The following is a 26,962-nucleotide window of genomic DNA, read 5'->3' on the forward strand; positions in this document are numbered from 1 at the left end:
ATAGAGGACTATCTCTATATAGCTGACTTTTTGATTTCCAGACATAAGGGCAGCTGAAAGACCATTAGGGCAATTCTGAAATGAAACACATTCATTTTTCTTTTTCCTCAATAGAGTGAATATATGTACTGCCTTTTTTTAAAGGAGACTGATTAGTTTTTTTAAAAACTACTATAATAAACTATCAGGAACGTACTATTAGCTGATAGGCACATAGATAATGTACAGTAGTCACCTTAGAGTTAGAATTACTGCTGTTAACCATCAGGTTTCAGCGCACTTGTTCAGGTATGGAGAACCAGCTTTCCTCAAGGCCTCATAACAGAACAAGCCTGACAAATGGCAACTGCAAGACTTGTGCCGCACCTGTCACAAAGTCGATGTCACGGAGCAAACTAGCCTCAAATCTAAGGGGACTAAGATAACTGTAGACAAACAGGGAGAAAGCACAGCCACCCACGCAGGAGCAGCTAGACACTGGCAGTGTGGGGCAGCAGGACAGGCGAGGGGAGTTGGGAGCAGTCAGCTAAAGGATTGCAGAGAGAGCCTATGAAGCTCCGGGGACCACTGATAAACTTCATATCCTCTTGCAATTTTTTTGCTGATCCTACCGGGTTTTATCACTTTTTAAATTTTTCTTTTCTTTTCTTTTTGTACAGAGGATCAAACTCGCAACCTCTTGCTTGCCAGGCAGGTGCTTATGCTGCTGAGCTAAATCCCCAGCCCATTTAATTTTCATTAATGCAACAGTCCTGGCCAGCCAAAACATGGAATGAAAGGCTCCACCTAGATTGTTTTCCAATATAGAGCTCATGGAAAAGCTTTGGTAGGGTGTGAGGCGAACACTTAGCCCTTAGGGAATGAGTCAAAACTCACTGCAGCTTACACCTGGGCTGGCGGGGCCACGGGGAAGACCTCACCCAAGATCAAGGGGCACAGAGGTAAACTTAATCAGAAAACTTCTCCATCTTTATTCTTCCAGCTCAACAGCTGGGTGACTGCAAAAGGAAAAAATGTGGGAGTTGCAAGGGGAGTAGATATTTAGAAAAGCCACCTGGAAAATCATCTCCACCCCAAACACAGTATTGCTAGAGAGGTTGAGGCCTAAGGTGTACAGAGGGTAGCTACAGCAATGGCAAATTTCAGTTTCTTAACTCATGATTACATTAATGCATCCTCCCTTTCTTCCACACTGAAGGCCAAAATAGGAAAAAACAAAACAAAAACAAAAACTTGGATGTACTACCAAACAAAAAAACTATATCTGCCTCAACTGTTTCATGTAAGATATCTGGCTTTCAACAAATAAATATAAGTCTAGAATAATTCTGCAAGAGAACAAAGTTGAAAGACACACACTATGCATTTTAAAAATTTACTATAATCTCAGTGCAATCAAGATAGCATTTGCTACGTATTTGCTATAACAGACACATAAATATATAAACATTTATTTATTTTATACAAATAAATATAAATTTAAGTGAAAACTATAAAACTTCTAGAAAAAAATCTCTGTGATCCTGAGTTAGATAAAGGGTTTTTAGACACTTCAGCAAAATACTGTAGTATCCATACTCCATAAAAAACTTGGAAACCTTGAGTGTATTAAAATTATCTTCTAGACATTGTTGTGAGGATGAAAAGGAAAACAAGACTGGCAGGATCTATTTATAAAGCAAATTTCTGACTAATGACTTATATCCATAATATATAAAGAACTCTCACAACAATAAGAAAACATTTTTTTAAATAGGAGGGTTGGAACAGACACTTTAGAAGACAGTAGTATTAAAATGTGTTCATTAGTTATAAAGGAAATTCAAATTAGGATTACAGTGTGATACCGATAGATGTCTATTAGCATCTATTAGCATCCGTTAGCATGAAAACCACAGTAACAAACAAGTCCTGGTGCTTTTGTAAGCCATCTCCAAGTGGTACAGCAGCTTCTCAGCATGTGGTGGTCTCCTAAACATACTTATGGCCTGGCCTAGCAATCCCATTTTTTGGTTTTTACCTAAGTAAATTGAAATTTACAGCAACAAAAAAATTTACACCTAAGTTTTTATAGATTAACTTATAACATCCCTAAACTAGAAACAGGTTGGTGTTCAACTGGGGAATGAATAAACAAATCGTGGTAAAGCCATACATGAACATCCCATCCCATCATAAAAAGAAACAACAAAATCCACTATTCACACGAGGCAGATGAATCTTAAAGGCATATTCTAAGTAAAAGGACCCACACCCAAAAGGCTGCATCTATATGACACCTGACAAAAGCAAAATTGCGAGGCTAAAATTTAACATCAGTGGTTGCCACAGACTAGAGTAGGGAAAAAGGTTTACTACAAAAGGACAGCAAATTGGAATTTTGGAGGTGATTGGAACTGTTCTATATCATGATGGGTGTTTTCTTGACTCTACATATTTGCTAAAATGATAGACATGTATTTCACAGACATTCAACACAAACTAAAATAAATAGTAAGTTATAATCATTTCTATGTCTTGGACTATCAAACCATGTAGTTGGTGTATCCCAAGCAGTCACAATATTCACAACTCAGGAGACTAATTCTGACTTTGATACACGTAACACAGAATTTTCACTAAAACACAGTCTTTGCAAACGAGCTGACTTTTTCCAGTTAGTACTGGTGTGCACAGAACAGCGCCTTCACATCAGACTACTAACTCTTATGTCACTCATCAAAGTCCAGCTGGCCCAAGCAGTACTCTAACCTGCTCCTACTTCTCTGAACAGATCCCACTTTCATCCCATAACCTTCACACATGCTGTCCACTCTCCTGCTTTTTTTTCTTTTTTTTTTTCTACTTCATCCTCTGGCACTCAGTTCAAATATTACTAATTCAGAAAGGTCTTTTTGACTTAAACTGCTTAGTCTGCAACCGAAACTAGGCAGGGCTCTGTAAACATACACTGCTGGAGAAGCCATGGTAGTTTAGTGTCTACCTTCAAACGTTCTAAGGGAGAAGGAACTACCTACACAGCATTCCCATTTCAACTCCAGAAGTTAGTAAGGGATCCTGCAAAATGTGACTGCTATACATACCTACGGAATAAATGAATGCAGGATATACTATTGATAGACAGAAAAGACACACCAAGGGTGCTGTTTGTGATGTCTGCACGCCTGATGTGTCAGTGTGTCTGATGAGGTTAATGTATGAATCCGGACACTAGTAGAGTAGCCTACTCCAGAATGCGGGCCTGGGGACACACATACACAACCACGTAAAGGCCTGAACTGAACAAAACTCTGCCCTGACGTGTGACCGCCTGCACTGCAACAATCAGTCTTTCGCAGTCTTTTGACTTAACATCAGCTTTTTGGTTCTCAAAGATGCTAACTTGCACACTAAAACTTAAACTATCAGCTCTCCTGATTCACTAGATATTCACTAGATTTTAAATTCAGCCTGGAACAACACCTCATGTTTCCAGGTTTTCTCCTTTACTGGTTTTCTAATTACAGATCTTGAAATTTCTCAAGCCTCCATAATTATGTGGCCTAATTTCTTACCATAAATCTATTAGGATTTTTCTCTGTTAAATTCTAATACAGGACTTACCACAAAACTTTGCCCTCACATACATTTTAATAAGTTTATGTTCATATAAATTTTAAATATTTTTAAATGTTCTTTATCTTACACTTGTATTTATAAAACCTTTGTTTATACCTTCCTATGCATCTTTAATTCTTACCATACTCTACATTACAAAGTACTGGATAAAGGAAAGCTCTGTGTTTTTAGGTTTGGGCTTTAAACGACAAAATGATGAGAATATGTAAATCTTTAATTCTCCAAACATAAAAATTCAAGAAATTATGTCTCTGTGCTTTGATCAATGCAGGCAATACTGTTACAATGATTATTACTATAAAACTATTGAAAGATTTTAGAAGAGATTTCTTATTTCTCCTCTAAATGGTACAAAGTTTCTGATTTGTCATGAAATTCTTGACTCCCTTCTTGAGTCTCCAAGAGCAAAGATTGTAATGTAAATGAAAAATACAGTTTTTCCTCCAGGAAAAAGACTTATAAACTGATAAAAAGACTTAAAACTTAGTGCAACAGCATACCAAAATTACTGATTTCAATACACTTGAAAGGAGAAAAGTATATTGATTCAAGTTATTCTGTTTCCCTAAATTGGAAAAAGTCAACATTCTCAAATATTAAATACTCAAAATCATAATGAAAGGCCCAAAAAGTGATGACTGGTAATTACTTCTAGGCAGTTTGGCTTTCTTATGGAATGGAGTGGCTATGGGAATGAAATGCATTGGTTTTCTAAATCAAACTATACAAATAATCTGTGCAACCTTACTTTCTACCCCAAAAAGCCCAATTAAACATAAAAATTGAAAATAAATACAATCATCCAGCTATAGTCTGTCTGCATCCCTTCCAAAAGTCATAAATGAAAATTCTAACCTCCAAGTTTATAAATGTTAGAATGTAAAGACTTTGGAAGGAGCCCTAGTAAAGAAGATACAGCACCCATATAAAAGGGACCTCAGAGAACCAACTCATCCCGTTCTACCCTGAGGGGCCAAGACAAGAAAGTGAACCAAAAGGCAGGTGATTTTCTGTGGTTTATCAACACATTCTTTGTTCCGACGCACTGTCCTACTATTACTCTATTATACCAGAAAACCATGTAAGACAGCGTGGAGGAACAGGAAACCTGCTCACTGCATGACAGAGAGGAAATAGATGGGAACAGGATGTGTACCCTTCAAAGGCGGGCCCTGCTGACCTCCTTTCTCCATTCCATTTAATCCACTGATGATGTCAGAGCCATCTCTCAACTAAGGAGCCTTTGCAGCACATTTTAGACCAAATCATACCACTTCCCCAGGGCAGTGTGTTAAATACTTGGTTCCCAATGTGGAACTACCACAAGGCAATGGAAACAGGTGAGCCTAGCAGGACTTCAGGTCACTAGAAGCAGGCACCTGAAGCCCCTCTTCTCTTATTCTCTTTCACTTCCTGACCACAAGGTGACCAGCTATGCACTGCCATACACAATCTCCCGCTGCCACCTGGGCCCCCTACCAGGAGCCAAAGGCAGTAGGGTTCTTGCCCAGGACCTAGAACCTCTAGGACTCGAGGGCAACATCAGCTTTCCTTTGCAAAGCTGAGTAACAAACTAACATTACCAGATTACCCATTCTGAATTCTGAAGCCTGAAGAACTACTCTACTGTAATTTAGCATCAAAACATAGGCTTAATGGTTGGGAATGGGGCTTATCTAGCATGTGCAACTGACGTTCACTTACCTCCAAGTACCCAGTGCTTCCCAAAATCACGTGGGGCACATCTGACTACCATACTATTAACAAATTATTAAATTCTTTCCAAAATCCAGGCTTTAAAAAATGTTTTTATAAAAAGATGAGAAGAAAGTGCAAAATTGAAATATTAATAACTTTTAATCAACATATCTTCTCCTGGGGGGAGACTTAAGTCTTACCTTTGTAGGAACAAAATTATCCATCTAACGAAGTATATTGAACAGGGGAAAAAGAAATATAGTTAGTAATAAGTAATGGAAGAAACAGTATCTATTCACTTATCAAAAAAAAAAAAAAAAAAAAAAAAAAAAAAAACCCAAAATCTACTAAGTCTAATAGATAATTAAAAGTATAGTATGTCAGGAGTTTGGCCAAAATGTGGGGTAAAATTGGTCTCTTTTGAGCAAGAGGATGTAATAATTTCCTATTTTTAAATAAACTATCCACCCTTTGCTAAAGCATAACACAGAATTATGGAACATGAAAACAGGAAAGAAAAAAAAAAGAAGAAAAATACAACCAAAGATTAGATAAGCATTTCATAGTACCAGAAACAGACAAGCATAATACTGCCAACTGCCTAAAGTCTACAGGCGGACTTGTCCGGGTTCCATGCAATAGGACTAACCCTAAACTAGTGGTTGGTGTGGGGGCTTGCCTTATTCATAGTGAAAGAAATTAAAGCACGGGGCACTCAAAGCTAGCCTCCATGGAAAGAGGAGCTAAGTCTAAAAAGTCCCTGAGTCAATTCTGAACCTACAAAAACTGCTACTACGACCCTGGAGAAAAAGTTTGTATTTCAGTTTTTAGCCTTCATTCCAGATGGTACTGGGATGGGCAGTGGTGAGATCACCAACTGACTAGAAAAAGTCCACAACACACTTGTGAGATGCTGATATGAGGCAAGTGGGCCTGTCCAGCCGAGATGGCTTTTGAATACATTGTTTTTGTTTCTTACCAAAATATATGGCCTCCTTCAAGAATCAGAATATGTATTTATATCTAAATCAAGGTAATTTATAAAACTGACAAAAAAATTTAAAGAAAATGTACCTATAATTCTCAAAAAAATAAATGTAGGGTAAAAAAAAATTTTTTTTTTCAAATTTTAACATGCAAAAGCACAAACTCAGTAAAATGGGAAAGAATCAGAGAACTCATTCGCAATTCGACAGGATAAAAGGTAGTAGGTGGGAAGCAGCACAAAATTTCCAGGAAACTACTAGAAAAAAACAGTAAATTGCAGATTCTGTATTTTTAACGATATGAGAACTGTTGAAGCAAAAGAATGAGATAAATTAGCTAGCACTCCGATGAATAGGAGCTCTTCAAAGAGAGTGGAAAAATGACCTGCTGGTGTCTCCCCAGGGTCACTTCCTACGGTGATTATAGGCACAAACTAGGAATTTGGTTTGGCCCACCCTGAGAGATACTACCAAGTGAAAAACCATCAATGCCTTTTAGAGGTCAGTCGGGATCCTTTCAAAGACCAAAGTGCAAATTTGAAGTGTCCTGAACATAAGACTAATTTTCCCCAAGGTGCATTTACTAAATTCTGGGCTGTGCTTAAAAGACTGGGGAACTAGGCCAAGATTCTGTAAGAGCCAACACAAAATCCTTATTGTCTGCATACTGGAAACAAAATTCCGCTTGCTTTAAACATAAAACTCAAGAGATTTGTAAGCATCTGACACTAAAAGGGTAGGGAGCTAAAAGGCTAAATATAAATGTTACTGGAGAAAGAACAGAATTACTAAGTCTTAAGGAGCCGAGAGGCGATACCAACAGGCTCTGGATCAAAAGCCTGGAGAAGATCACAACAAAAGAACAGAAATGAACCAGAGCTCCTATTTGAAGACCGAAAAGCAGTCTGGCCTAACTTCATCCAGACTGGCATCAGCCCTTCACCTCATCTGGCGAAAACAACGAGAAACACTTCTTTGATACATCAACATCATCCTATACTCTAAAATCACCTAATACACATTGTCTAACATACACATTATACAGAAAGTAAGAGTATGACATTTAATAATCTACAGAAAAAAGAGATAATGATGCAGATGAAGAAGTAATCCAGATTACCTCACTACTACAGGCTCAAGTACCTGATTATGTGGGAGAAAGTAGAGTTGGCCAAACATGTAAGACGGACAAATGTAACCAAAAACAAAATCTATAGCATCAAAATTAAAAATCCATCCTAGAACTAGAATTTGATACTAGAAATTCAGGACGCATTCAATACCATTTGACTGCAACAGAAACAGCAATGAACATTTAAAACATAAAGTAACTGGACAATAAAGCAAGTGCTGGTGACCTAGTAGAGGAATGGAAACTCAAATACACCGTACTACTCGTAGAAACTGACAGAATTTCAAAGGTAGTCTGGAACCAACTCACAGACTAGAATTTGAACATCCAGATTATGAACCAGCAATTACACTCCTCAGTACATATGCTGGAATCACCTTTGTTATGGTTTATATCTAGATACTGGCCCAAAGCTTCATTTGGCTTTTGGAAGGTGACTGGATTTAGGATTACAGCTGAATTCCCGTTAGCTCACAGGACATGGGGCGTAGTCTCTTTCAGGCTCCTCCCTTTGATCTCCTGTTTCCCTAGCACCATGAGGTGGGCAGGTTTGCCATTCCACCAGGCTGCTTCTGCCTGGGAGCCGGCTGTCACCCCTACAATCTGAGAGCCACTGTAACCCACAATTTAAGGAGGAGAGGTTTCAGTTTCAAGTACAAGATAGAGTGATAGATATAACTGACATAAACAAAAATGCCTTGGAGTCCTCAATAATTTTTAAAAGTGTAAAGGGGACTCTAAAACTTATTTGAAAACTACTTCTGCTAATAAAAAATAAGACTAAAGCACACAACAAGCATGTGTGTACCTATACATTTACTCTTATGGTCAAACTATGTAGACATAAAAATTGACAGGAGACATCGCCTGCAGGGTGTGACATCGGAATCAGGAAGGGTACGCAGACATTTCAAGTATGGATTTTTACAAACAGAGCATAAAATCCAGATTTGAAGCAAATATGGCAAGAATGGGTGGGTATATGTAGGTTTGGCTTTCTATTTACTCTCCTAACTAACTGAAAACACTGTGGGGGTGGCAGTAACCCGTATGTGCCCCACAAATTCCTTTTCTACAACCATGTACTTCTCCCTTGGTGCCATTAAAATTCCTCTGAAGTCTCTTATTTGCAAGCTGTTCCTCTGAGCAGCAATTTAACACACATATTAACTCAAATTAAAGCTCAGAAGTTTTTTTTTTTCCTCTTTCCAAATGAATATGATTTTTGAATGATAATCTCTTAGAAATAGGAATTCTACAGATGAAACTGTGCATTTATGAAAGAGAAGCAAAGCAGACCTCATAGAGTTCTCATCTAAAAATATAAATCTGATACTCTTAAAAACATTTTACAGTGGATAAAACTAATTTCAAAATGAATTGAAAAGATACAAATAAAGTAAGCAAAATATTCTTTTCCTTTACAACTATATAATCTATATGTATAAATCGCTCCACAAAAGCCACACAATACTTTAAAACTGAATATCATTAACACAATACAAATTATCAGTGTAACCAAAATTACAGGGTTTATATTAAAATAAGTGGTTAATAACTTCCTACTATATTCTAAATCTCAAAGACATAAAGATAGGCATGCACTCTGGTCATGCCGAGAGGTAAAAGAAAATCAAATTTTAAAACTTACAAAAGAATTCTAGAAAAATACTGAAAATTAAGGAAAAAAGAAAACAAAATGAGATGATACGATTTAGGAAAATGACTGAGGGATGAAGATGTGACTCAGTGGTACAGTGCTTGCTGAGCATGTAACAGTGCCTAGAGTCCAGCCCCGCCATCACACACACAAAGACAGAGTGGAGGTTTCTGTGGATAGAGTGGAAAGGAAGAGCTCTTGGAGGAGAAAATGTTACCAGCAGCACCTAAGGGAAGACAGGGTGAGCAGCCACATACAAATCTGCTGGATGAAAAGCAATGAACAAGGATAAAAGGCAAAGTCAACAGCTAAGCAAAGGCCTGCCCAAAAGTCATTAAGAAGATGCTGGCAGACACTGAGAACAATAGTGACAAGAGCAGTCAAAAGGCCCCCGCTATAGTGTAAGCAACAGACAACAGACTTGGTGCAGTGCAGAAGTACACGAGTAGAGGTACTTTTTCATCTTGGATATAAAATAAAAGCAGCTGATGGACTGAGTGTAGAGGATGAGCAAAACTGAGATGACTCAGATTTTCAATGAAAAATAATGACTTTCCATTGAAATATTTTTGTAAGTTTTGTTGATTTTGGCAATTTTCACAATAATGGTCGATCAAAATCCTTCAACTCTGTAACTTAAAACAAGCGTGTCTGCTTCTCCTGTGCCTGTATGGCTGTTGATCTCCAGCAGACTTTGATGCAAGCTGCCATGCAGGTTAGGGCCAGGTTGGGGCCTGTCTCCACTCAGTCCTTGGGTCAGGAGATTAGCCAGACCTCGGCCTTATCCTGTTACCTTCCCATACATAAATGATGCAGAAGCACCAAACAAACCAACAGCAAGCCTAACAACCCACAGACTGAAGCAAACCCATCACATGGCAGGAGAAGTGCACTTCTCTAAGGAAAGCATCATCCACTACAAACCATGGATGCAAGGAGGGATGAAGAACAAAATAGGTAATTCAACCGCCACCCCAGTGTCTGTGGGTTCAAGTCACGGGACAGTTGTAAAAGGGTCCAGGTTTTGCAAAGCACCACATCATTCTTCAAAATAACCACAAGAAAGATAGAGCTGGTCCTCGTCATAAAGCAATTAAATGAATATATTTCAAACTCTGTATTTTACTTTCAAAAATTACACTTAGCTATACAGATTTAAAATACAAAGACAATGTCATTAGGACTATTTCTGAGATTAGAATATCATAAAGCGCAACTGGTTTGACATTCTTAAAAAAGTTAAATATAGTGAAAGATATCAGTTAAACAACTAAAGTGTAAAGGTCTAGGCAACCCCCCAGAGAGCATACTTTAAAGAGATTTTTAAAAGGACAGATATATATATATATATATATATATATATATATATATATATATATATATATTTCCTCATAAAATTAAAAAATATGCAACAAATTGCTAAAGCAAATGGTTAAAAACAAATTTTAAAAACTTACCAAAATAAGATTTGTATCTTTACGGAGTATATGACATTATTCAACATCAAGAAAAATAATATTCTTTCTTGCCTATATCCCCTACAAGCTTTAACACTGATTATGCTTTAAAAATGTTTCTTAAAAGACTGAATTTGCTTAACATACCAATTAGGTTACAGACATATGATCTATACCTTAGATGAGACAAGGCTAAGTCATCAAGAAATTATAACACCAAGCAGGGAAAGTTGAACTTGTTATGCAGGTTAGCCTAGGCTCAGAAGAATGACCTAATGAAAGCATTGGGTAACTGGGCAAAATGAATTAAGTAGACCAATGAGAAATGAGTGAATAATTCTAGAGTAGGGTAAGAGAATTTAAGAAACTTTCCAAGAAAAACATCAAGTAGCTAAAACTAGTCATGTAATAGAAAATAGTCAAAGTAATTTTAGAACCAAGCCTGGAAAAGTGCTTCTCAAACTTTAGAAGGTATAGGATTCACTCAGGTGCCTTACTGAAAGACAGATTCTTATTCAATCTAAGATTCTGCATTTCTAACAAATTCCCATGTGATGCCAATACTCCTATTTAGGATCGCTTTTGAGGAAACAAAGCCTAAGAAATAAAAATAATTATAGGACAACTTAGAGGCAATTTTTCCAGAATTCCAAATAATAATCAATCTTTATATGCTTTCTTACCATCCTGTATTTTTCCTTGTTGGAAACATTCATTCCCAACATTTAAAACATGTAAAATCCTTTTTACATTTGATCTTGTGATTATTACTTCATCATAGTTCCTCCCACTAACTGAAGAGTCCTTCTTAGCTCTTCACTTTGGCTCTGAACCTTAGCATACAGCTGGTACACAGCCAGCACTGAGTATTTAACAAATGAGTAAAGACTTGAAGAGAAGACAGTTTAAACATCCAAATGCCAAGAAAAAAGATATGCTAACCAGAACAAGGATCAAAGCTGTAGATGCAGATTTGATTATTTTTGTATTAGATATGTACATTGGTAGCCATCTAAGTAAATCATATGCTTGTAAGAGTTTTCATTAAGAAAGCATATAATGAAGTTTTGTGGGGCAAACACCTTGACCAAACCGAAAGGAAGAACCACCAAAGAACGGTGTTAGCAGGGGACAATGAAAGGAAGAGGGCACAGATAATGGAATATTCAAAAACAGATCATCTACAGCTAAAGGGAGACTGGGACATGAATTCAAAAATAATTATGCAGAAATATCGTTTTGTAAATATGTAGCAGAAAAAGTAAGACTTTAGTAAGTATCAAGATGATACACAGGATATATAGTCACAAATGAAAGATACTGGACAGCAAAGTTGGGGAACAGAAAAATACACTGTTCATTATTTGAGAAGACTGAAAAAATACTGTGAAAATGCCTCCAGTTGTAAGGCTGGCAAATGTAAACAAATGAAGTGGTCTTGGTAGAAGCGGGTAGGAGTCTGATTCAAATCAGAGCACGCAGACCACACATAAGGACAGCAGCTGGCTCAGGTCCCTACCATTAAGGCTTCAGCAGGATAGCACCCTAGTGCTGTCGTCAAACTTTCCAGGCTTCTTTCATGGACAATCAAAAATCTAGATATGTGAAATTTGAGGGGGGGGGGCAATAAAAATTACTTATAGAGTATCATTTTTTTCGTGGTCTAAAAAAAGATCCAAATTATTCAAAAGTACATAAAATGACGGCACGACAGAACTAAGAATGTGGCTGACTTTAAGAATGGAAGCAGGAGCTACACATGACACTAGTGCAGCGGAAGCGATGCTGAGCAGAAGGCTACTTTGGCAGAGATACAGAGTACCAGTAACCCAAGGCAGCCGCGCTCAGATGGAAAGAAAGGGAGCCCACCCAGGGTACACAGGAAAGACTTGAGGCAGGGGAAGCTGGAGAGTCTGAATGAATGGGTTCCCTCTCAGAAGCAAAAGTGATTTAACTCATAGTTGAAAATAACACAATGTAATGAAAAATGATCTCAGACTGAAAGAGAAATTTTGCTTACAAAAATACATTGATTTTTTAAAATATAAATTTGGAGAAAAAGTTTTACAGGGACTTTTAAATTAGACAGTATTTAAAAGTAGATAATGGCAGTTATCCTAGGCCATAGTAGTTATACCAGACTGACTATGGAAGTGGACTATTTTGCCATAAAACATGTCAAGGGAAAGGCAAGAAGAAGCAGACCCTTATGTTCATAGCCTTTTGTTAAGTGTGCCAAAAATACTTGGAGACGGTTGAGATGAGTTACATAGCTGCTCACTTATAACTATCTGGAATAATGCCATACTCATACATGCTAAAGGCAGACAGCATGTCAATAAATTAAAATTCACTATACCAGTCTAGTCTAATCTAAACAAGAAAACATTTTCACTTTCTTTCTTATTTAAGAGTTTTAGCTTCTTTTCAGTTAGGTTAGACATACTCTAGGTAGGCAAACAGTATTATGTGCTCATATGAAAGGTAATTTTTTCACGATTATATTCAAAATGTTATACAACGCGCCATGGTAAATACAAAAACATTCACTAGGCATGAATGTCGTAAGAACCAAATGTCTAACAGAGGAGATAACAAAAAACACATGCATAAATGACTACGACATAAGGTAAAAACCTGACAGAGATATAAATGAAGAACCATAAACGCTCCTAGTAAGGGAAAAAAAAGACACATTTTCAAGTATTTCTGTTTTAAAAATATAAAAAAAGTCTCGTGAGTTTGCAATCTTAGTCTAGCAAGCTATGCTGCTTTTCACCACTAATGTAGCTCTTCTGGTACAAAAATCTCAAAGCCTATATTCATTCATCTTTAGTTTTTCATCACAATTTTATTCCATTTACATTTACTTTGTGCTACTCCTGAAGATACTTATTTTTCCTATCAACAGTATACAGTATATATTGCCATGCAATACAGGAAAATTGAGGTCATATATGGCAAAGTCATAGTTGATCCTGCAGATTGTTAAACAGAAATAAAAGGGAATAATATAAACAGAAACAAAGATTTTATTTCCCAATTCCATATCCGTCTGAATCTCTAAAAACTCTCTTGGGTTCCATGAAAAGGAATCTCCAAAAAGTCTCTTGGGTCCCATTGAAAGTTAGGTTCAGAAAAGTTTCTAGTTGCAAGAAACAATCACCTGGCAAGCGCCAGGTCATGAGTTCAATCTCCATCTCCGGCTCCACAAAAAGGAAAGAACCATGTTCAGGTCTGATTGACTGAATTAACCATCCTCAGTTCTGCTTCTGAACCAGACAGGATACCTGAGGCCACTATTCTACCACCTTTCTGCCCATAACTCAGATCCTTGCTCCTTTTGTCAAAAGTAACTGGAATTTGTTTCACACTAACTCACCAAACTACCAAGAAGATTCTAACATTAACTCTATGAAAGACACATAACAAAGGAAAATACACACAAACCTGAAGGAAGATACAGAATTAAAGAAATCAGCCTTTAGTTTTAAAAGAAATAAAATGTAATCATTATCCACTTAGTTCCACTAACACATGGGTTTTTAAAAAAGTAAACCAACACTATTTGCTAAGAACAGAATAAAAATTATTCCAACAAAACTCAATGTGTCATTGTGCAACATTTCCTTTAACTGATCATATCATTCTATCAATGTTAAAATATTCATGTGCTGCATAATCATGAAGAATACTTATTTCAGATGTCATTTCTCTTTACAGAAATAAGAAAAATTAAGGTTAGAATTTAAGCTCCATAACAGCAAGGACTTCTATCTGTTCTACTTGTCACTCAGCTGAACCTTGTTTAACACATGGAAAGTTCTCAACACATAGCTGAACTCTGCTTTGAAAACTCCTGTCAACTTTGATACTGTGATTTGAGGAACTATTTTCAAGAAAATAGTGTGTAATCTACTAGCAGGTAATTTCTTACTGTTATGGTTTTTTGTTTTGTTTTGTTTTGTTTTGTTTTGTTTTGTAGTTCTGTATTGCGTGTACCCTTACGCCGCTTTGGTTTGTTTTGTGTTTTTCTCTTTTTCCTCTTAAATAAAAAAAAAAAAAAAAAAAAAAAGAAAACTCCTGTCAATATTTGCTCTAAGAATTAATGAATGCATCTCAGAAGAAATTCTGTGTTAATTATATCTATGAGATATACAATGCCATGGAAGGGAAAGTGGCAATATGCAAAGATCAAAATGGCATTCTTCTCACTCTTTTTTGATATGAAGGAAAATGCTTTTAATAAACCGTTGATTAACAAGTTACCACCTTAACCATATGCGTTAATGTAAGTCAGCATGTAGTACTGCATATTGTCTTCTATTATTAAGAGTACATGGGTTAGAAACTAACATTACTGCATCATTTCTCTCCAAGTTCTTCAGCTTTATATTGTGAAGAACTTGGATATTTTCTTTAGCAATTTTCTATTACAAGTAAATATGTATATTAAATCATCAGTATCAAATATTAAAAAAAATTGGTTTTGATTTTGTTTTGTCAGAAGTAAAGTATTTTACTCCTTTTTGCTTACGTTTATATTTCTTCTCATCATATATTAATTACCTATTTCTACCTGTATTGGCTTCAAAACTTGCTACCATTTAAAGACAATGGGGCCTGAAATATGGCCTACCTGCTGAATTACATCTGCCTCTGCCAAATACAACATGATGCCAAAAAGTTTCAAATTTAAGAAGTCAGCTGTCTTAGTCTATTATTTGCTGCTGCAACAAAAACTTCAGACCAGGTGCTTTATAAACAACAGAGGTTCATTTGGCTCATAGTTCTCCAAGAGGGCAGGGTGCTCTGGTGCGAGGATTCCTGTGCTGTAACACAGCAGAGAGCAAGCAAGCATGGTGCGGAGTACGGAGCGGGAACACAAGCTGATCAGCATCCGCCATCTATCAGAAAGCACGACTCACCGGTGTGCTTTTCACAGACTGCTCTAATTGCTGCTTCTGTTTCCTTGGAATTAGCTAATAACTACAAATCAGAGGAAAAATAGGGAGCAACACCTGAGTAAGAAATATTTTCAGGGGGTTAGGAGGAATCAATACTATTGTGAAAGAGAAGTTTAGGGTCAGAATATATCAAAATTTAGTTATTAGGACTTAAAACATTTAAACCGATTTCAGAAATTTACATGTAAATTCCAACAAATTACAAATTTACATTAGGGTCAAACTAGACTAACTTGTGAAAGTGATTTGTTTTAGGTGTCAGCCTAAATTGGCTGATTACACATAACAAAGATTCAAATCTGACACATTGACTATTGAATTACCTTCAGAAAAAGCAAGGAGAAGAGTTGCTTAAGGTACCACAGATTTTAGTCTCTTTAACAGGAAAAATTTCATATTAAAGACTACTCTATTCAGTATTATTCTCTATTAAATCTGGCAGCTCACCTTTGTGCCATATATTTTACAGATTTCCTCATCAATGTACAAATGATGTAACCATTTTAACCCTGAATTTCATGGGTAATAGCAAAAGATAAGATATTTGACTTGTGTTTTATTAGACTGTGTTTACCCACTTGTGTCTACAAGTCTGTTACACTTCAGAAAAACAAGTCCCTGTGGCTGACTTTAAAGTCGTTCCATGTTTAAATTTTAACTGTATTCTACAATATCACTATCCTTTAGGTGGGTAATCTAAAAATTGCACTCAAACCACAATGGCACACTCCCTATTTTTCACTGTACACAAACTTGTACTCTTCCCATTAAATCCTTCAAAAAATTCCTTTCATGAGAAATATGTTCAGATGTAATTATTACAATGTCACTTCCGTCATCTACTACCCTAAAACCTTGGTCAATTTACTCAGGCTCTCTGGTCCTCAGTTTCCATCCGTAAAATTGGAATGATAGTAATACCGACATCATAGGATTATTAAAAATAAATGGTTTAATATTTGTACAGCATTTAGAACAGTGACTAACATTGTTTGTTGTGACTATTATGAAGTATTTTGAATATTACTTTTCACAATTTATATATTTTACACATCATAAAAACAAACATTACTGCTTTCATTGCTATTCAACTTCCATTCAAACCCTTCCTACAGACACATTCACATTGCCAAACAGACAGAACATCCAGTGCACTGCAAATAACACAGTTCTTTAGGTACAAACTTTTACCTGCTCAGGACTAGTTACTGGGGCAGAGACAAAGGCATGTGGTTGAAGTTATTTAAGCAGAAGTAAAATAACCACCAAGTACAAGATAATTTATCTGCTACTTGAACAGTGATATGCTAAAAATTATTTTCAACAAATGCTTTTTAAACATATTTTGAATCTGAAATACTTAAAAATTATCATACAGACCAATCCAGTTATCATGGAAAGATACTTAACTGAATGAAGTTAAGGATAAAAATGTTCTTTGTACCACTCACCTGAAGTACTAAAACGATCCCTTATTTTCACTATTTTGTAAATATCAATCACATCATCATATCACTCAACTTTTCAATTACTTAACAGAAGAATAAATGCCAGACAATATGAGGAGTTATTTTAAAATCTCAACGCCAGTGATGTTAAAGAGAACCTCTCATTTAAAGAAATACTACCACCCTATACTACCACTACAGTCTACACTGAGAGTTCCTCTAAGTTGAGCTCCACATACAGTGTAGTTCACCGCCCTGAAAACTGCAGCCTAGAGTCCAGGGGGTTAGGTTCTTCACAACCATAAGAACAATCTTCCTCATTACTTACAAGTACTGCTAGAAAAATAACATTCAGTTCTTATTAAACAAGCATACTTACTTTTAATCCGTATACTCTGTAATACAAAACTTAGTTTCCTTCATTAAAACTTAACAGCTGCAATGACAAGCACTGATTAAGCCCATTTGTACAGTACTGATAAAGATACCTCACAAGGTTAAAAAACAACAATAATAATAATAATCACTTTTAATCACTGCACAGCAATCTAAATGGCATTCTTACTGTTACCTTTTAAATGCTTCAGCTGGGTTCCTCTCGCATTCCCCAGGCTGTAAGAGGCTCTGGACTGCTGGATCTCTCAGTTTGTCCTCATATCCTTGGAGTAGTCCACTGCGGCAGATCTGGGCAACTAGGCTTCTAATAAACCCTCCAACACACAAAGTATCGGAGTCCTGGGCTTTGCAGAAGTGGAAGGCCAAAGCCTGGCGGTGTAAACCTCTCTGCAAGCTTGTAGGTGAACTTGGCCACAAGAGCTCAGTGCACAGGGCTGTCTTGCCACTACCAGGCCCTCCTATTAACAACACACCCCAGGCCCCTCCCTTTCCAGAGACAGCGCTAGCATTATTCCCAGAATTCATCACAACGGGTGGCGTGTTGACAGCACTGTTGCAGCAGTTTGTTTTCTCCTGGAGGCAATGCTGGAGCTTGTGGAAAACCCACTCCCTACAGTAAAACTGCTTCCCTTGCAGTAAACTTGTTTGGGCCATTTTGCAGACTTTCTCTTCCCAAGGATTGGTCATAATAGGGTTTTTATCTTCAGTGCTTGCTAGACTCTGGATATATCAACACAAGTCATTACATCCATTTGGACATAATTTGCATATTCAGCTGACTTTAAAATGACAAGAGTAACAAGTCACAGTAAAATTCTATAGCCACAGAGTCCATTTGGCAACAGAATGCACATGACTTTATTTGGTTCCATATTCTTGATTAGCAGAGCGCATATCGGATTTAATTGTTGAACTGATGGAAACGAGGCTGGTACCACAGCTCAGCAACACTTTCCCTGTATCCTGATGGGCCATTTTAACTCCATGGCTGTATCTGGAGATTATGTGATTGTAGATGTTTCAAGCACATAGATGAGACAATACATCTGGAAACTAAAGAGAAAGCCCAATCTTTCAATTAACACAAAAATACTTTTCCAGATTCCAAGTGTTAATGCTGTATCTAAAATGCAGATGCAGAAGGTCTGCCCGTTATCTTAAATGTCATCAAAGAGAATACATATTTATACAGTACTTGGGTAGCTCTGTGTTTTTGTTGAAGGACATCAGTAACTGTACTAATTCTTGCCAGTTTCATGCATCTGGGCAACTGCCAGGAACTGTTTCAGATTATAGCCTCTTATATGGCAGAAATGATAAACCACTGTTAACACCTGCTTAGTTCAAAGCATTCAGAAAATGCATTTTTCAAGACAGCAGGTTCTTAATAAACCTGTTCACGGCTTCTCTGACACTACGATGTCCAAGTAATCACCAATTTCGGTAAGTAACTAAAACAAGCAAAAAATATCTTAGTAGTACGTATGACACGTTAAACGTGTATTTATCAAAGGACGCAATTCATCAATTAAAGTAATCTCAAAAGTCCACATACTTCATCTCTGGCACTTTCAAAAAGTTGGACCATTACTCCAAAATTAATTCATTTTCCTCTTTGTATTTTTCTTCCTCTACCGTTATGTTTCCGAAACAGACAAATCTTAACCAAGTTAAACTTAATTTTTAAAACCTCGCTGTGGAAAGGGGAGAAAAAGGATACTTTATGGACAGAGAGTATCATCCTTAATTCCAGCCAAAAAGCTCTTTCCAACTGGCTTGGCAGAACAGCGCCACTAAGAAGCCCTATTAACTTGCACAGTCCAGTCAGTCAGTCAAGGACTCTGTCTACTTGACTAGCCCACACTTCTTTGTTGATAGTTTGCAAAATCTCGGGAAAGAATATCAGGGTTGCGCCTGGATAGGAACGGGTTAAAAAAAATAAGGGACAAGGGTACGATTACTCTTACATGGTTATATGAACGCTAAATCAAAAACAAGTAAAAGTGGATCATTCCTTTCTCTGAATCAAGGACGGAGGTTCTTGATTCAGGCACAGACACCCCACTTGAGCCGGAAGAAAGGTTGCTGGGGAGAGAGTTCTCCCGAGGCTGCAAAGGGACAGGAGTAGTGCGCTTCAGTGATAGTGGGTGTCTGCCTACAATTCCGGCCTCGGCTTGCAGCTGAGAGACAAAAGGAACTCCGGGATCCCCGGCGCCGGGAAGCACCCAGGGTCCGAGGCACCCCAACGAGCCACAGGAGGGCCACCTCGGGGCGGCCGCGAGCGAAGACGCAGCGGGCGCCGAGGTCGGCGCTCCCCTAGTCCGGGGCGCCCGCACCCGCCCGCCGAGCCTGGGGTGTGTCTGGTAGGGGGAGGGGGAGCCCGAGGTCCCCGCCGGTGCCGGGCAGGGGGTCGCCACCCGAGCGGGGTCCCGCGCCGCGCCCCTACCCTGTCGGGCTCCCGCGCCCACCCACTCTGCTGAGCGAGGCACAGGTCCGGGCTGCAGGGTGGGAGGGCGGCTGGGGTCCGCGCCCAGCTGCAGCCCGAGCTCCCGACCTGAGGCAGGGCCTCGTTCCGCCGCCGCCGCCGCCGCCAACCCCGTTACCTCGGTACGGGCGCTTGCTCCGCCGAGAAGCCGCCGCCAGCAGCCGCTCCCGCGGCCGCCCTGCAGCCGCCTCTTCCGCCCGTCCTGGGGCTCGCTCCCAGCTCCAGATCCGCCTCCTGCCTCCCGGCGACTGCCAGCTCCAGCAGCCCCGGCCGAGCCCCTCCCCGCCCCCACCGGCCAACCTCCGCCGCCGCTGCCGCCGCCGTCAGGCAGGGACTGTGTCCGCCGCCTGCCTGGCGGCTCCGCCCGCCTCCGGCTCCTCCCTCATTCCCGCCCCCCGCCTTTCTCAGCCAGCGGCCCCGCCCAGGCCCCGCCCAGGCCCCGCCCCCACCGCAGCTCCGGGAGCCCGTGCAGGGGTCTGGGCGTGGGCGGCCTCGGGCACCCCGGGCCTCCAGGCGTGGGCTCGGGCCTGGGGCCTCCGTGGGCTCCGCCTTTCTCAGGGGAGGCGGGGGACTGGGCGGGGGCTGCGTCCTCGCGTCCCCGAGCTGTCGCGAGTCGCTGCCCCCACCTCGCCGTCGCTTCTCGGCCGGAGCCTTCCTTTGTCTTCGCGGGCCGGGGAGGACGAGTGCCGGGAGTCGGGCCAGCGCCTGCCCCGCCCTCGCCGTCCCGCGCCTCGCCCGGCCCGGGGGACTCGGGGATGCTGCTGCTTGTCAGCCCGCAGTCAGCGGCGGCGCGACGCGGGAGAGAACGCGGGGCGCGCGGCCGGGGACTGCGGCCGGGACGCTCCGTGCATCCGGGCTGAGGCGGCGTGAGAACCGCGGAGCCCGCGTTATTGTTATGGTGTATGTTGAAGTGGGGCGCGCTGTGGCGCCCGTTCTTTACACAGGCGCGTGTCTGTTCCCCAACACAGTAGCCAGTCTCGCATCAGGTTTGCGGGATTTTAAGTTGCAGCTCTCATACCTGACTAGAAGCAGAGTTGAACAAATAGATGGCGTTTGTGTATAGGCTTCTGTGTTTATTGGTTAGCGTTGAAGCTTGCTGATCTGACTTAGCTCTGATTTTATTCAGGTACCCTGAATCTTGAGGTTCTGTCCCCAAAACACAAGCAAAAATGGCAGGAGTGTAAGTTTTTCCGAATCAGATGAAGCTCAAAAAGGTACCATTTGACTTTTCACTTAGTTTTAGTTATGCGTCTACATTTAGCATTGAATGAGCCACTCCAGTTTTACAGTTGTAAAGTTGTAAATTTTTAAACAAGGACAATGTACGTCACATTATTCTCATCAAGCCACTTGCTAATATGATAATTAAGATGATTTCTGCCTGGTAAGGAAGGGACAGAAAGTTTTGCTTTTGTGGGTCTTTTCTAAAATGGTAAACCGCTGTTTTCAATAATAGCTATAACCAAGCAGTAAATATTTAGAATTGTAGGTTTTCATTTTAAAATTTATTTGAAATAGTTTTTATAGTTTTTTGCGTTTCTGAATGGAAAACTTTTATCAACTATATGTACATTTATAAAATTTCCTTCTATCAAGTATTTCATACTAAAAAAATTATTAACATAAGTGATGTACTTACTCTTGGCACAAATTCACATTGTTTAATCAGTTTCTCAGCCATTCTTTCCCTTATAAAAGATGGTGTCATTTTTCTAAAGAAAGCAATATTTTTCAAAATGCTTTTTATTTTGTTCTTGTATTTTTTTCTGAAATCGATTTCACAGCTCATAATTTTGAAATTACTGACAACTAATCCTCTATAGATTATATTTTAAAATATCTTGACAAATTTCTGTATTAGTAGTGAAATGCCTATTAGTATCAAAGCAAATAATTACATATATTCTTGGGCCGAGGATTTAGCTCAGCCCAAGCACCTGCATGGCTAGCATGAGGGCATGAGATCAATCCTGGAACTAAATAAAGTAAAATAAAATATATCCTTAGTTCTAATTTTCTTATGCTGAAAATTACAAAATTTGCAGTTCTAATCTTTTCCTAGATGTTATTTTTAACCTTGCTTGTGGTTAAATGCTTGAACAAATACTTTTTATAAGATAAAGCCCAACATACAAACTTGTACTTTTTAACTTAGATGGTTTAAGCCAATTTTTAGAATTCTAATTATGCATTTTCTCAATTTTAATCCCTTTGATAATACAATTTTATCCAATTAGAAACAGCAGATTCTATCCTTAATTGAGGTGTTTTTAAAGCACAGTTGTAAATTTCATTGTCTTGCTGGACCAAGAGGAAGTTCAGGGTTTTTTGTTTTGTTTTCTTCTTTTTCTCCCCCCCCCCCCATTGTCTTTTTGAGTCAGAGTTTCCCTATATAGTTGGGTCTGGCCTTGCATTCACTTTGGTCAGGCTGCTCAGGGTGGCCTCCAGCTTGGAGGGATCCTTCTGCCTCTGCCTAGTGCTGGGATTGTAAGCATGTGCAATCACACTCAATAAAGTTTTTTCACATTTGTTAGCCTTATTTTCAGTCATTTTGCTATCTAATTGCTGTAAAAATTCAAATGATTTTAAACCAAAGATGTGAAAATGTGGAGGACGCATTTTAATCCTATAATTTAAATAGTATAGGTCTCGTGGGTTTACTTACAAAGTAATACATTAAAAGTTAATACCAACTGTCTTTCAGATTATGTTACAAATTTAAAGAACTCCATTCACTGACAACCTACTTTTCACAACCTCTATTTCACGTATTTTAGATACACCTCACCTTTATCGCTGACTCCCAAAAAGTGGCAACTTGATGGGGTCACGTATCTGGAAGGTGGCAGGAGAGTCTGGGCTAGTGCCCCAAAAGTCTAGCAGCATAAGCTCCCTCAAAGTTTCTGTGATTTCTACCAAGCTTGGCGGTGCTGTGAGTGTGCCTGTATGTGTGGGAATGTCTAACCACTCATAGCAAGCCGAATTTTGTGTTTTTAGCTAGCACCCTGTACACTATCCTTAAAAGGAAGGGGATAGTTGCTTTGAATCTGGAAAGGGCCAGGAAAAAAGTTATTACTGGCAACCTTTCAGACTTCCCCACAAATGTCAAGAACTCTGTCCATGTCATCTCAAATACTATTAGACCTGGCAGAAGCTGGAAATAAAACAATAAAGGTCTATCCAACCTAACTCAAATTATTTAAATGTACTTTTAATAAAAGTATTTTTTATACAAACATGTGCTATGTTAGTTATGTTGATTGGACTTGATGGAAACTGAGACCATAGAGAAGATTTGACTGACCTAGTAAGTATAATGATGAGAACAACAGTTGTGGTTACTCCCATAAATAGCCTTTTAAAAGGATGCTTATTTAAGCTTTACCTTGTAAAAGAACTTGTTGCCAGCTATATTCAGCCTGTTCTGGAGAACATACTTAAAAATAGATTTTGCTTACAAAATGTATAAAATATGGGGCCTTCCTTCAAAGAATTAGGCCCAGATTAAGATTTATTTTGTAAAAGTACTAGCCAAAGACTGTGCAACCTTGATAGCTATTTTTATTAACTGGCTGGTTACAAGTCACTGGTCACCTTTGTTTTGTAGGTTCCACCCCGGAGCAACAGCTCTTAGCAGACCCTAAATGATGCTTACAGTACACATGGCAGCATGAATCTCAAATTCATATTCTTGTCGATACTTCTTGTACTCTGCAAGGCATTTAAAAAAGCAAATTAAGCTCTCCAAACTCTGTCTACCCATTGGATTCTCATAGCTGGTTTTTTCCTCCCTTTCTTCTGCAGCTTTGAATGCAGTTTAAGTGACTATCTCCTGCCAACCACAGAGTCATCCTTCCCTTTATGTCATCTGTTATCCTGATACATGCCAGCCACAAGTATTTAAAAGTATTCATGGGAACAGCTGCGACTGACTTAGTAATAAGGTGTATTCCTGACTCCTATATCAATTTGGTCATATATATATTAACAATAACTCTGTATCATTATTCTAATTTAAAACTAAGGCATCCCTTCTCAGTCTTTTGGCTAAGATCAAGTGTATAAACTAACGCTAAGTGTCATGTAAGAAGGTGAACTTTCAGGAATTGTATTATATCCACTCTGCATTACCATTAGATAAACTAATCACTTGATTTGTTGCACGTAATTTACTCACCTGACAGGTTCCCAAGTGACTGAAAGATACTGTTTTATATTTGTCCTCAGGCTTTCTGCTCTTCTAAAACCACACCTTATTTTTTTTTTTTTTTTCTTTTTCTAAGTCTCTGTTACTTGCTAAGCCAGCACATCTTGGCATTGGAACATAGCTCCTGTTAATTTGGAAGCTTTAATATGGTGTACTAGAAAGCACAAGAATAAACTGAACAAAGAGAAATTTCCCTAAGGTCTCAGAGGCTCCTGTGAGACCCACACTTCCCATCCTACACACGTTGTCAGGGAACTCCATCATGGCATTGTTGGAGTGACAGGCAGACAGACACAAGGCCTAGGGCAGATTGCTAAATCTTCAGAAAGTTTCATTTTTTTTTTAGGCAAAGTTTTCTTTTTTTGCTTACAAAATGTATAAAATATAGGGCCTTCCTTTATTGGGATCAAACTTATGACCTGGTGCTTACCAGGCAAGCACTTGAGCCACTGAGCTAAATCCCCAGCCTTTGCTTTGTTTTTTAAAACAGACTGGGTATTAAATGGCCAGCAGGAAGTAATTCATAATTTTTCTTGTTCATTTTGTCTCAGTGCCTACATTTCTTGCTAGCACACTCAGCCTAATATCTTTCCTTTGTATTATTAAAACTGTTTACTTTCATTTAATTTTTGACTAATTTGCTTCTGTGTGTAAAAATTCTTCTGATTGAAAATGCAACTGAAATCTCAAGTCTACACTGAACTGGATATAGAGCATCATATGCTGAGTATTTGAAACACAGTGCCCTGTCAAAGGTGACTTCTACACTAGAAACATTAAAAATATCACCCTACAATTGTCTTCTAAAAAGTATCCATATAGATTTCCACATTCTTGAAAAAGGAAGCAACATTTTAATGCTTTTTTTTTTTTTTTTTTTTTTTTAATCCAACTAGGTACCTAAGTACAGTAGGGAGACTCCAAAGCTGCCATCAATGAACTATGCTTCCTGGATCTCGTGTCTTTAAGTAGTCACCTTGTGTTGCATCTTGTTGGCCTGAGACATTAGAATGTGGCAGAGGTGACAGCATGTGGACTCCATGCCTAGATTTGAGGATGATTGCTCTCTTCTGTGTCCTAATGTGTAATGCTCACTGTCCGGAACTATCATTAGAGGAGTCTGGCAATCTAGCCTAAAAGGCCACCCAGCGTGACCACACAAGGAAGCCACAGGCACAGGACCTGAGACCATAAGGAGAAGCAGAGTGGCACAAACAGCAGCATTTCGGAGGATGGTGGGGTCCTGGGATTTTTCCAGCCCCAGCCACAGTTAGCTGCAGCTTTATGAAGAGCCCGAAGTGAGAACATAAAGGAATGCTCCCAGCCAGGCCAGGGGAAGCACAGCCACAGGAGGGCTATCTAAACAACTGCTGTTTTAAGGCTGTGATAGGCCTGATTTGCTGCACAGTGATAAGTAATTTAAACACCATCTGCTGGAAACAAGTCCTCTAGTGTTCCACAAATACAAGCTGAACATCTCTAATCCAGAAATCTGAAATGCTCCAACTGAAAAATTTTTGAATGCTGGCCTGAAATCACAAGTGGAAAATCCCACCTCTGACCTCAGGGGATGGGCCATGGCAAAATGTGGGAGCACTATAAATATTGTGCAAAATTACTTTCAGATTCTGTGTATAAAGTGCACATGAAACATAAGGCATAAATGAGTTCTGTGTTTACATTGGTTCCCATCTTCAAAATATCTCATTAAGTATAAGAAAATATTCCAAAATCTAAAAATAAAAACAAATGCAAACTCCAAAGCACTTCTAATCCCAAGCAATTTGGATGAGGGATACTCATCCTGGGCTATATTTAACTTTATATCCCGTTCCTCGTTTGTTTTCTTGGGCAAGTGATATGGCTCTGGAGAACTGAATAAAATGCTGTGTATATCATTTCCATTTTCTTTGTTGCATACACTACCCATTTGACATAGAGAAACAGGATAAAAGGTAAAGAAAGTTTTTAAGTCATATAGGCTTAATGAGAATTTATATTTATTTCCAAGTGTCATTTTTCTCCACTTCACATTCCTAATGCATTAGAAACCTTTAGTCAGTTAGGAAGCCTTTACTGTAGCTGAGCAGGCACTCGTACGATCTTTCCATTGTAGAAAACCATCTGGTTGCAGCATCAAGTTTCCTAGTAATGATAATTTTACATATAACTGTCACATTCAGCAGAGCAGCATTGCGGAATCTAAATCAGAAGTACATTATCTCAATAGCATTTATTTAAATTCTGATTGCCTAGAGTTTATAACTACTTCAAATATTTAAAAAGGAAATAGAAACCTCCACATTTTATTCATTTTATTGCTTACCATTTACCTTAAGGAAAAATGTTTTGCTAGATGATTCTATATTTGTTAAGAATACATTATAAAGAGATTTATACAAATAAATAAAAGACACATACAAACTTTCAGTGGTTCAAATGAACAAACTCATTAATATATTTAAAACTTCCTTTTTAACATTTATGTTTAAAACATAAAAAAAACCCAGAGCTTAAAGATCTTACTTTGTTTAAAAAATAAATTTATTGTGGAACTGGAGACTGAGGCCAGGGTCTTCACACTGAGCTTCATTCCCAGGTCTATTTTGTTTTTTCATTTGGAAACTGGATTTTCCTAAATCACTCAATTGCTCAGGCTGGACTTACACCCATGCTCCTCTGTCCCTGTCCTCAAGAGTGCTGCCATCACACTCAGCTCCAAGGCTCTAATGATGAGTACCAACCTTTGTGTGATACTGTCACCTAATGTATCATTACAATCTCAAAAAGACAGAGTGATGGTTCATCATGATTGTACTGAGAAGTCTAAGACATTAGTGAAACACACTTCTGGGTGCTTCTGCTAGTGTTTCCAGGAAAGAATGCAGGACAGCAAGCAGTGGAGGAA

At 38.7% G+C, this 26,962-nt stretch overlaps 2 protein-coding genes across 2 annotated transcripts in view; one reads left to right on the top strand and one right to left on the bottom strand.

The window, feature by feature from the left end:
- Window positions 1-20,144, bottom strand: part of Ankrd50 (ankyrin repeat domain containing 50) — a 38,609-nt gene extending 18,465 nt beyond the window's left edge. The window contains exons 1-2 of the mRNA XM_003477120.5: window positions 19,966-20,144; window positions 17,538-18,415 (exon numbers count right to left, since the gene is read on the bottom strand). Of these exons, the coding sequence (XP_003477168.1) occupies window positions 17,538-18,049 (512 nt within the window). The 5' untranslated portion in view covers window positions 18,050-18,415; window positions 19,966-20,144. The remainder of the gene's footprint in view (window positions 1-17,537; window positions 18,416-19,965) is intronic.
- LOC134478628 (uncharacterized) lies at window positions 18,491-25,954 on the top strand. The gene is made up of 5 exons (XM_063260515.1): window positions 18,491-18,505; window positions 19,543-19,811; window positions 19,926-21,061; window positions 23,652-23,791; window positions 24,951-25,954. The coding sequence occupies exons 1-3, from the start codon at window positions 18,491-18,493 to the stop codon at window positions 20,908-20,910; spliced, it is 1,269 nt and encodes a 422-aa protein (XP_063116585.1). The 3' UTR covers window positions 20,911-21,061; window positions 23,652-23,791; window positions 24,951-25,954.
- Window positions 25,955-26,962: the final 1,008 nt, after the last annotated feature.

The sequence above is a fragment of the Cavia porcellus genome, unplaced genomic scaffold, assembly GCF_034190915.1.
Source record: "Cavia porcellus strain 051 isolate PalLab524CR breed Dunkin Hartley unplaced genomic scaffold, mCavPor4.1 scaffold_14, whole genome shotgun sequence".
Lineage (NCBI taxonomy): Eukaryota > Metazoa > Chordata > Mammalia > Rodentia > Caviidae > Cavia > Cavia porcellus.

Bases quoted from the DNA above. Each gene is read 5' to 3' on its own strand.
- LOC134478628 (XM_063260515.1), top strand. The intron at 19,812-19,925 runs GTCGGGCTCCCG...GACCTGAGGCAG, and splicing joins CCGCGCCGCGCCCCTACCCT to GGCCTCGTTCCGCCGCCGCC.